We start from the raw sequence: 11,380 nt of genomic DNA, 5'->3' as shown, positions 1-11,380 counted from the left end.
ACTAGCCATCCAGGATATGCCCTATGTAGTTATGTGGTCTGGGTCGGAATACCCTGCAAAAATGTAAAAAAAGCTTTTGCAGCCACAGACATCGCCGGCTATAGTGTTGGTAAGCTTCTATCAGTGTCAACTGGGAGGTTGATGGTGTTTGCAAGGTTTTTGCATGCCTTTTAGGTAGTTAGCTTGCTAGTTTTGGAACAGAACTCCTTATTGCTGCTTTTAATTTGAAGAACATTTGAACAGGTGATCAATCCAATCATGTCCGTTGTATTGAAAATGAGGCTAGCTATCCCTTCTAAACATATAAGCTAAGTAGGCCCTGACCATATTATATAATTACAAAGTCAGCCATAAACTTGAATAAGTTCCTTTTAGGCTACTATACTGTAAGAGCACTGCCATACAAAATCTGAACTGTAGTTGGTTGTTCAGATTTCTTGTTCTGTTTTGTTACCCCTCAACCAACGCCTCCCCTTGCTGTAACTCCACGCCCCTCTCCTAAGGGGCCGCCTGACATTTTGGGAACTGCTGACCTTTTTCTGTATTTCTCGATATGTGTGTGTGTGCAGGTATGCGCTGGGCATTGTAGACGTGTTCTACCCCACAGACCTGGAGGTAGTGTCAGACGAGGAACTGCAGAGCTGGATTTCAGATATCTACAAACACGGCTTCCTGGAGCTAAACAGCACTGGTGAGAGAATGTGCGACAGAAAGAGAGAGACATCAATAGAGGGAAGTAGAAATGAAGAAAGGGAACAAGAGAGTCAGAAGAAAATGAGAAAGACAGAAAAATAAGAGAGATAGAAAAGATTTAGATTAGATTTAGTAATTTAGCAGATGCTTTTATCCAAAGTGTGCAGAGAAAATGCAGTGAAAGGAAGAAAAGAAAGAAGAAAGAGGGAGATGATGATAGATGGAAGAAGGATACAAATGTTGGGTTGGAGAGAAAACAGCAGTAAGAGAGAAGGTAAAGACTGCATGCATCTGTTGGCAGTCTTCAAAAACTGACATTTAGTTTGAACCCCCTCACTGTCTTAGAAATCCCAAAAGCCTTCACCTCAGTCAAAGAGGTCGTCAAGTTCATCACCATGGTGATCTTTACCATGACAGCACAACACTCTGCTCTGAGCAGTGGTCAGGTGATGTGTGCTTACAAAACACACCCTTAACAGTGATACACACACACACACACACACACACACACACACACACACACACACACACATACACACACACACACACACACACACACACACACACACACACGCGCAGATTCAAACATGCACCGTTTACTGACTTGTTTACTGGTGTGTCTTTAGTTTGATTTTGGGGGGTGGCTTCCCAACAGTCCAAACTCGCTGCAGGCTGGAGTGCCGCAGAGCAAAGAGCAGATCACCGAAGCCGACCTCCTGCTCTCACTGCCCGATATAAACACCTATGTCTGGGGCATGGCCGCCGCCTGGATAGCCAGCAAGAGGAGTGGAGACTTTGTGAGTCCACACCCACCTACACACGCAGACACCCCCACACATACACCCACGCACCAAACACACACAAACACACACACACACACACACACACACACACACACACACACACACACCACACACACACACACACACACACACATACAGGGCAGACAGACACACACAAACACACACACACACACAGGGCAGACAGACACACTAATCTTAATTCCATCAGAGAGCCATGCAAACTCATGACTGCTTATACTGCCCTCTATATACTCCCTTTACTCATTTCCTCCTCTCCCTCCTTTTCTCTCTCTCTCTCCTTTTATCCCCCTCTCCCCTCAGGTGCTTTTGTCCCAGCACCGTGAGCAGTACTTCTCTGAGCCAGAGGTGTTGTCTCTGACTGAGAAGCTGAAGGAGGAGCTGAAGGAAATCAGTAAGAAAATAAAGGAGAGAAACGAAGGGAAAGACCTGCCCTACACCTACCTGGACCCAGAGGATATAGAGAACAGCATAACCATTTGACACACACACACACACATGCAATTTAATATTTGGCTCTGGATCGTAGGTTGAGCAACTACAATGATTTTAAATCTTTGCACACTTTATTGTTTTAGCTATGCAGCTGCTTTGTTGCCATACTTCCCGGTTGTCTGACTTTGATCTGACAGTTTATTGGTATAGTTGACACGGCAGAAAGTCAAAAATCCTTATCTGTTTTCATGTTCTCCACCTAAGCTTTTCATTATGTGCAGTTCGATAAACTAACACTAGGTGGCTCCAATTCTGTAGGAAGCTGATCAGTGACATCATGATTGTAGACAGATGTTACTATTTGCATTGTTCCTACTATTGTATTTACAGTAAAGTACTTGATTATCATCCTCACTGAATTAACAAAACAAATTCTATGCCAAACACTAGTTACGTCACATTTGGATCCAGTTCCTCTTCTTCAAGGCTTTATTGTTTCAAAATACAGCAATTTCAGATTAAATCTGGCTGCAAAGTTCTGAAAATGGGAATCCAGTTTTGTGATATATCTGTGCCACTTTTTTGTTTGTGTGTGTGTGTGTGTGTGACATTTACCTGTAAAATGTTACATGGGATTAAAAGATGGCTTTTCGACCTGGTCGTCATGGCATTCCTCCGCTCAGAGAGGAAGCTGCATTCAGGTTGAGATTTAACACAAAATATAAACACAGCGCATAGTGCCTTATCCTCGACTGAGAAACCACACTCATATAAACACACATATAAGCAGTGCAGCTTGGGTAGGTCTAGGTCCTTATACACCTCAGCTACTGCACAATAACAGCAAACCAGTGACCTACTGTACGTAAGTGACTATGGCCAAAGACACAAAATGTATTAGCTGCAGTGCCCCCCTGCGCCACCGCCCCCCAAAACAGAGCACCCAGTGACTCCACTCCAACAGCATGGCCACTTTAATCGTTTACCCTTTCTTCAACTGAACTCAGAACACCACCTTGTCTGTAGCCAACAGCCAATTGGCTAGCTGGTGTAATCTCATCCACTAACATGTCTGACTAAAAACAAAGCCGCCAGTTCCTGATCTATTTCCATTGATCTATTTCCATTGATCTAGTTTTGTGGGTGAAAGGGGACACCTGGGTCATAAATGTCAAGCATTCAGACTGTGGTGTACCACACTGGGAGTATGGGAGTCGACCGGAAGTTTGTTGTTTTTAGTGCATTTAACACTTCCTGATTCCTATGGATTCCTGGCTGTCCTGTTCCATCTTCCACAGTCCTCCCCATCTGTGTTTCCTAAAGGGGGGGGGGACACGGGGACGGGGCGCTCACCTTTGGTGTCATCATAAATGTGTGTCTTCTGGGCATGGCAACACCTTCCCCTCACATTCCAGAATTCCAGGGCTCGCTTGCTCTACATTCCTCTGCGATCTTATTCCAAAGGGGATGCAGCAAGAGCACCACAGGGCACACTTTTGCTATCTCAGTTCTATGCATTTGTATATAACAGAATACACAAATACTGGTATTATTCAGAGCCAAAGCAAAACGAACAGCAACACTTTTGATAAATTATTTAATCACCCAATTACATTAGAATGGATCATAGCACTGAAAGCAAAAACAACGGCTTCAAAAGGTGTGTGTATGTATGTATGCATGTATGTAAGTCTCTTTTGATAAGGATCACACATGTCCTGACCAGCAACACACAAACACACACCTGATACCAGATGTGAGATTCTGTCTGTGTCTGGAGGAAGTCCTATCCCAGTTTCCGTGGGATATTCCAAACTGCGGAGGGGAGGACCATTGTTCTTTCTCGGAGCTTCATTTTGAGTCTTAAAAAGCAGATTAAAAATGCACTCCCTCCAAAAGACCACCAAATGCTTTGGTGGCGTTTGAACAATATCTTTGTAGAAAGTTGTATGCATGTCTGTATTCAGATGTGTGTGTGTGTGTATAAGGAAGCCGAATGAGTCTTGAGCTGTGTATTGAGTCATCGTCTTTGTGAAGCGAAAGTCGCAGTGCAAGAAATTTGAAGACGTTGGCAAAGTCTATTTGCTTTCCTTCGTCTCTGTAGAAATGCAAAGCTCCAGGAAAAGCATTTTTTTTTTCAGATGTAGGTCCTCGTCCAGTGCATCACTACTGCATTCTATGCATCATTTTCTTGGTTGGTGAAGTTCTCTTCCTGATGTGTCACTTCCTGCTGGATGAGGGGCCTTTGTGAAATAGGTAAATAGGCCTCTGAAATCCTATAACAGGACAGAAGAAAAGGCTTTTACGACGTGAAAGACCTTGTGAGCAAAACCAGAACAGGAAGGAAGGAGAATGGAAGAATGGATGGATGGATATGAACAAAGGGAGATAGAGGGAGAGCTAGCTAAAACAGATATATCAACAAAGGGAAAACCATGAAGAGAAATAGATAGAGAGCTTGATACATGTATAGATGGTGTAGTTCCTACCTCTGGCACTAATGTTGGGGGTTCCCAGCAGCTCGTAGCTGCTGAAGCCCACCTCTGACGTCAGGTAGCTGGTGAACTTATCAGGCTTCAGACGAATACTGCAGTAGTTTCTGTATGTGGTCTCCTAACAGAGAAAGACAAAAGCCACTATTATTATTCACCTCCAAAAAGGTAATTTAAAGATGAACTCTTCTCCTTTTCTTTTCCACTCTTCCATTCTGCCTCCTCCCAGTCCCGTAGCCAACTGACTGTTTCTCCCATGTGTTCAGGTGCATCAGCACATGTAAGGTATCACGACTAGGCCTCTGCAACTCCCTCCCTTCTTCAAACCGTTAAGTCTCCAACTGTCTCCTTCACCATCTCTTTTTGGTCCCTCCCTCCTACTCTTTGACTGCTTCCTTTTATCTCTCTCCCCCCATCCCCGTACCCTTCCTTCTTCAAACAAACACAGCTCTCCTACTCTCTTACTTCTTTCTTCTCCCTCCATCCATCTTGCTTTAACCCCTTTCAGCCCCCCCTCCTTCTCCTTTCTTTGCTCTCTCCATCCATCTTGCTTTAACCTCTCTCACCCCTCCCCTCCCCCCCCCCCCCCTCTATCTCCGTACCGAGATTCTTTTTCTCCTGCAGTAGCTGCTCCAGGGCTGGGGCTCCAGGATGAAGAGCCCCCCCGTCCTGAGCTGCCGGTGGGCCCGGCGGAAGAGCCGCTGCAGGCCCCTGTCGCCCCAGTTCAGCTGCACCCACAGCGTCAGGCCCAGGCACAGGATCACGTCGTATTCCTCCTGCTGGCCAGCCAGCTGCTCCTCGCTCTCCAACACGTAGTTCTCCTGTCGGGGAAGAGAGGGGGTGACATCATGAAGGGGGGGGTGGGGTGGTCTCAAGTTAAATATGCAAACAGGAGGATTTGGGGGTGGGGGGTGTGTTGAATATAGAAATGGTACAAATACAACTTGTGGTTCATTTGATCACGTTGTTTTTTTTTCAGTACATTGACTGGACAAAAAATGAATCAATGCGGTTTAATACGTAGCAGATTCCACAGACCACATTGGTCTGCCTAACCAATCAGACTGTTGGGATTAAAGGACACAGTTAATCTGCTAGGCAAAGACAGGGGTGCCATTATAGGGCAATGCTGTTAGGGGGATGTCACAGCCTGAACAGAGTAGAAAAATGAGGAGAAACATGAGTAATTCAGTCTGAGACTGCAATGATGGTGCCACAACATTTGCAGGAACCCCTTCTGTATGTATGTTTCAGACAGACAAGCACCACAGAAAAAACCTGCACCGCAAAGCTGGTGAAACTCGACACATGGAAAGACCCTACAACCAGTCAAACACTCCAGCAAGAACCTGTTACAAACTAATGTCACACGGACAAAACACTCTCATACAAATGTCAGGTATATCGCTGATGACCAATAAAAGGCAGATAGACAGACAACCAAAACAAACAAACAAACACACAAAACACACAATACCAACAATACAAAGAGACAAACAAAGACCATAAACCACACTGGACCATGCAGATCTCAAAATTATAAACACATAATAGTAAAAAAACAAACAATAACACCTATGCTCATGAAAGGCCCTTATAAAACATTAACTTTAGTTTAGACATAAGACATTATGACAGCAGTCAGAACTTTGTCAGAACACGATGTCTGCAAAAAACATGATGGCATTTCAGCCTTACGAACTTAGACAAACAATGCCTAAGACAGACATGACAGAGAGAGGGTGAAAGTTTATCCAAGTAGTTCAGCAGGCTAGTTGTAACGCTGCTTATCCTCGACATGAACTTGAGTTAATGATTAGCCTATTATGCAGAGATATCTTGAAATTTAGCAAGTTGTGATTGAAAGCTGTTAAGTCCAATGAAATTCCTCCAGTTCCCATCCCACCCCGGCCATGTTCAACCAAAGGTAACACTACAGAACCAAATGGCAGCTCAAAATCTACTTATTATGAGAGCCACAAGCAGACACACTACTCTGGACGTTGGTGCGTATGTGTGTTACACGTGTCAGTAAGGATGAATTTATATATTTTTACTTGAGTCCTTGAGTGTTTGTGGCCCTTTGAGTAGATTGGAACTGACTCTGATTCAGGATGAGACATAGCAATGTTATGAAAGACAACAGGGTGAGCTCTCCTGACCCACATTCAACTACATTGTGTGTGTGTGTATTGCATCTGAAAGGCTTTTCTGTCTGTTGCCACTTAACCATTGAGCAATACATTTCTCTTTTTCTCAGTCACTCTCACATACACACACACTTCCTTTTAAGCCTGCACTGGCAATGACTAAATGCTTGGCGTTGGAGAGGTGTGGCTGCATGAATACACTGGCTTCATATCAAGGCTCAGGCGGAGAGAGCGAAAGAGAAGGGAGAGGGAGATAGAGCCAAAAAGAATGGAGAGGGAGAGAGAGCGAAATAGAGGGGAGCGGGAGGGAGAGCAAGAGACCAAGGCACAGAAATCATGAGGCAAGGAACAAGTGAGAGCGCAAAAGCCCAGAGAGAGAGGGAGGAAGTTGGCTTGAGCAGCTGTAATCCAAGGTCCCTTGCAAATACACCCATCCCCCAACACCGAGACAGAGAGAGAGAGAGAGAGAGAGAGAGAGAGAGAGAGAGAGCGAGAGACAGAGATGGAAGGGGGGGGAGAGAGAGGGAGGGAGGAGTGTAAGAAGGGAATTCCATCAGCTACTCATCAAATTCCACTCCTGCGTTGCATGTGCAACAATAACAAGACATGTTTAAACACACATTCACATGCATCCGATGGCAACTCCATGGCATGGGGAGTGTGAGATGGCAAGGCTTAGATGAGTGTGTGTGTGTGTGTGTGTGTGTGTGTGTGTGTCAGGACACTGGTTGTGCCAACAGCTGTCCACAGCTATACACACACACACACAGCTGCAAGACAGTGCAAGCCTTCATACAAAGCATGTTTTGAATAAAACAAAGCACGACACACTTTGAAAAACCAGACACATTTTGGAGACTGCATGCATATGTGTTTGAGAGAGGGTGTGTGTATGTGTACACTGACAGGTTGCTTGCTGCAATAGCAGAGATTAGAAGGCAGACATTTTCCTATCTGTGTCTGCTTGGGTTCCCCATGAAAGGCCATTTTGTAATAGCTATTTGCACTCTCTCCCTCCCTCACACACAGACACACACACACACACACTCACTCACAGGCCATAGCCTCCTGTTGGTATGTGTCCAACAGAGAGAAAGGAAATGTAGGATACCCCCACAATGCTGTAACGTGCAGAGCAAGGGCAAGTTAAATATCGCTTACAAACCTTAATCTACAAGTTCTGCTTCTCTTACTTCTTCCACGCATCTACTCAACAGACACACACAAACACACTCCCACACACAAAGAGACCGCCATCTTATGACCTAGCCACACAAGAACCTCTCAAACCACCAAAGTAATCAATCTAGTGTATCTGCCACCAGTGTAGGATAGTATGTGCTGCCATGAACTGCTCTGAATTTGGGTAAAGTTCACTGTCCGAAAGACAGACTGATAAAGGTTTAAGGTAATCAAGTGTCTCCCTGCAAGTGCTGCAGTAAAACTGAAGATTACTCAACAGACAATGCAGGTTTTTCCCCCGTCTAGTCTTGTGAGTAAAGCACTTATCTGCCATATCCCTCATTCTACAGTGACTTGCCTTGAACAACAAGCTAATGTTTTATCCTCATGCTTCAAAAAAGTAGCAACATATTGTCTCTTTAAGTGCAGTGTGTTAGTATGTGTTGACATGTGTTTGAGTATATGTGGATTTATAAGAGCTGTCATTGAGTCAGCAAGAATACTTTTTCTCCCTTCCTGAAAAACAAAACAAAACAGAAGTAGTGTTCACCAAGGTCACGGGTTAAGACCTTACCTTCATGAAAAACACATTGTGAGGGAAGCCCATGTATGAGGTTTCTGGAAGAAGCGGTGCAGTGATGGGTCCTCTGCAGAGGCGAAATGATAGCAGGAATGGCCTCCGAACAGCAGAGGGCGCTGCGGTGAGCTGCAAGTCCATCAACGCAGCAAACACCCCTCCCACAGCTTTCTCATCTTTGTCCAAATGGTCAGCTTCCTTCCCAGCCTCCATTGCTACACTTTCCTGTTGTACATCCTGTTTGGGTCGGTTTGCCATTTTGTGCTGGGCACTGTGGTTCGGGGCCCCTGTTGGCTGCATCTCCGACAGATAGTGACGAAGATTCTGCCGTGCGATGCGCACCAACCCCCCGTCAATGTCTATACCCAAAATGTGAGCTGGGTCCCAGTGCCTGGCAATGGCCAAGGTGACATGGCCAGTGTTGCAGCCCAGATCCAGCACTTTCTTCCTACGGAACCACTCAGGCTTTAGCACGGCCAGCCGTGGGTCCTCGGTAAGCCCAGGCCGGTGGTAGCCATAGAAACGGCTGTAGTTGCCATACTGATACTTCCGCAGAGGTTTCCGTGGCTTCTGCGAAGGCTGAGAGGAACTTGTGTGGTGGCTTCCTTTGGCTCCGCCTACAATTGGTGTTTGGAAAGTCTGGCTTGTTCTCCTGTCAGCACTGGGGCCAATGGTTGGTGTAGGGGTGATTGACAGACGTTCTGAGCGACTCACAGTGCGCCTGCGCTTTCTCGAGCGGGAAGAAGGCTGCCCAGAGAGGGCAGGATCTGTGCTCCCTGGTGGCCGTGGCTGCGACACTGAAACAGGACCTGACTGCGAATGTCGCCGTGGCAATATGGGTTGAACCACCTCATCCCTGCAGTTGATGGAAGTGTTGAGCTCGTAAGGCAGAGGGGAGACCCGCGGCTGGTTCTTCCCGGGCAATACAGCGCCCCCTTTGGGCTCCTCCGTCACTGCGCCTGCCTTCAACACCACTTCTGGCACGCCACCTGAAGGCTTTACCTTCTCAGACTCTGTCTGCTCTGGGGGTCCCGCCCCGTGGTGGCGATTGCGGTGCCTCCTCCTCTTGAGGGGCGAGAGCAGCACCCCGTCTCCTCCCCCACTGCGCCTCCCACTCAGGTTGAGGGGGTCTGTGATGTCCTTGGGCACAAGGATCTCCAGCGGCTCGCGACACTTTGCGGGCAGCGGCGAGGTCTCAGGTGTGTGGGCATTGAGTGTCCGGCTGACATCCTCATCCATCAGGCTGTTGAGGTTGAGTGGGTCAAAGATGTTCCCTCCCAGCAGGAAATGGGAGGGGAGGACTGGCTGGCTGTCTGAGGCACGGCGGCGGCGTTTGGCAGGGCCGGCGGGACGCACGCTCACATTCATGCTGTAGCGGCGCTTGGCCAGCTTCTGAGATCCAGGTTGGAGACCCTGAAAGCCATTTTTGTGCTGCAGAGGCTTACCACCCACACACACACCCACAGAGCCCCCCTCTGTCAGCCCCATGCTGGCCAGCAGAGGGGCCACTGGTTCCCCTCCGGGCACCATTTTAGGAGGGTGCATGTCTTTGGGGCCGTGGAGGTGAGAGAGCGAGGCCCCACCTCCATCACCTGCCACAACTGTCTCTTTCTCCAGTGACATCTCAAGCATCTCCCATACTCATCCCTGGCTGCAGTGTGCACTGATCCTGAGAGGGAGAGAGAGAGAGAGAGAGAGAGAGAGCACAGGGGAGTCAGTCAAGCTGCAATCAAATTAACTACATTTTCTCAAAGATCTCCTATACTTACTTTCTGTCTTCTGAATGTGTGCCCTGGTTTGGTCTCAATCAGCATTTAGTACAGAGGACTCTTTTATGTGCCCCCTTCAAGACACACACAGCCACACACTAACACACGGTTCCTTGGATTTATGTGAGAGTTTGAGGTGACACTCCGCGTGTGGTGAGCACTGTGACCCACTCTCCCCTGCGTGCTTGTGCAAGATGCTGCCCCCTCTGGCTCGTACTGGGATACAACCATTAGCATAGGACCGCCCTTGTTACGAAACGTCACTCCGTCTCATGAATAATGCGCTAGCTCCAGAGAAGAGCTGGGCGCACAAACACGGATACAGTGAGACTATCCCCCCCTCCCTCGCACACATACGGCACTGCCTGGTCGACCGTTTCTCCGCCTCTGCTGTGCTGAGCTGCGCCTGCCCCCTCCCGTGGGTGCTCTCTAAAAAAGAGAGAAAAACACACCCGTCAAGCTGTCCTCACGACAGATTTTAAGCGTGCCCTGCAAGTATCCTGATTCTGCGTGCCTCATGAGAAAGTGCGCGGTTATTAAAAGTCTGAATCTAAATAATGTTCCTCAAAAGATCGACTCATTAAAAAAATATCTGAGTTGAAAAGGCACGGCTCTTGAAATGAAGTGTGTGCATGAATGCTAGTAAGCTCTATTTCTCCTAAGTCTAAGGACAGTAGTACACGGGAGACTGAACTCCTGTATCTCACTGAGATGGAGTGTAGCCACGCTTTTATATTTCTCGACAGACCCTCGCTGAGACTTACGAGCAGCGTTTCTAACCTATCAAATACGACACTGTTTCCTGACCTCCTAGTATAAGCCAATCATATATTTTTTCCAGACAAGCATGGGCAAGCAGTGCCCGCCTTCTATGTAGTAGGTATCCAAGGCGCTGCCTGCACCAACTGTAGTCACAAAATCTCTCATTATTTAGTGTAAGAGAGCTTCACATTTACGAAACACATCATATTATATAAAAGAGGCGTGGTTGAAATTGTTGCTATATGTTTTTCGTTCCCATAGGTTTCACTTTGGGTTGTTTGTTTAGGTGGTTTTGCTAAGAAATAGGGATTTGGCACGGACACCCCTATCTCGTGTAAACAACCTTAAGGTTGTTTTATTTCGGGGATAGCCACTGTTACACACCTTTTACTGTCTATGGTAACATATGGGTGTCAGCAAAACATGGAAAGTAAATCGGTCACTTTATGTCTGTTATGTAATGTAATATAATTCTTGTCAATATCCGAGTGCTGAACGG

At 46.8% G+C, this 11,380-nt stretch overlaps 2 protein-coding genes across 2 annotated transcripts in view; one reads left to right on the top strand and one right to left on the bottom strand.

The window, feature by feature from the left end:
* LOC308382128 (hydroperoxide isomerase ALOXE3-like) overlaps positions 1 to 1,997 on the top strand; it is a gene marked incomplete at both ends in the record, with an annotated part of 7,605 nt that extends 5,608 nt beyond the window's left edge. The window contains 4 exons of the mRNA XM_080859819.1: positions 570 to 691; positions 1,039 to 1,139; positions 1,320 to 1,490; positions 1,818 to 1,997. Coding sequence (XP_080715945.1) covers positions 570 to 691; positions 1,039 to 1,139; positions 1,320 to 1,490; positions 1,818 to 1,997 — 574 coding nt within the window. The remainder of the gene's footprint in view (positions 1 to 569; positions 692 to 1,038; positions 1,140 to 1,319; positions 1,491 to 1,817) is intronic.
* Positions 1,998 to 3,559: 1,562 nt separating this feature from the next.
* Positions 3,560 to 10,788, bottom strand: mepceb (methylphosphate capping enzyme b). The gene is made up of 5 exons (XM_080860015.1): positions 10,120 to 10,788; positions 8,348 to 10,019; positions 5,044 to 5,262; positions 4,439 to 4,562; positions 3,560 to 4,225 (listed from the first exon to the last, which is right to left on the bottom strand). The coding sequence occupies exons 2-5, from the start codon at positions 9,980 to 9,982 to the stop codon at positions 4,170 to 4,172; spliced, it is 2,034 nt and encodes a 677-aa protein (XP_080716141.1). The 5' UTR covers positions 9,983 to 10,019; positions 10,120 to 10,788; the 3' UTR covers positions 3,560 to 4,169.
* Positions 10,789 to 11,380: the final 592 nt, after the last annotated feature.

The sequence above is a fragment of the Sprattus sprattus genome (assembly GCF_963457725.1).
Source record: "Sprattus sprattus genome assembly, chromosome: 21".
In the NCBI taxonomy this organism is placed as follows: Eukaryota; Metazoa; Chordata; class Actinopteri; order Clupeiformes; family Clupeidae; genus Sprattus; species Sprattus sprattus.
The sequence above is the reverse complement of the archived record's forward strand: the minus strand, read 5'-3'. Positions and strand labels throughout refer to the sequence as shown.

What these genes read in the sequence shown, in the direction of transcription:
- mepceb (XM_080860015.1), bottom strand. Translation starts at nt 9,982, where the DNA reads ATGCTTGAGATGTCACTGGAGAAAGAGACAGTTGTGGCAGGTGATGGA. An exon ending in ACAATGTGTTTTTCATGAAG is followed by an intron (nt 5,263 to 8,347) that starts GTAAGGTCTTAA and finishes CTTCCCCGACAG; the next exon opens with GAGAACTACGTGTTGGAGAG. An exon ending in CCCCAACATTAGTGCCAGAG is followed by an intron (nt 4,226 to 4,438) that starts GTAGGAACTACA and finishes GTCCTGTTATAG; the next exon opens with GATTTCAGAGGCCTATTTAC.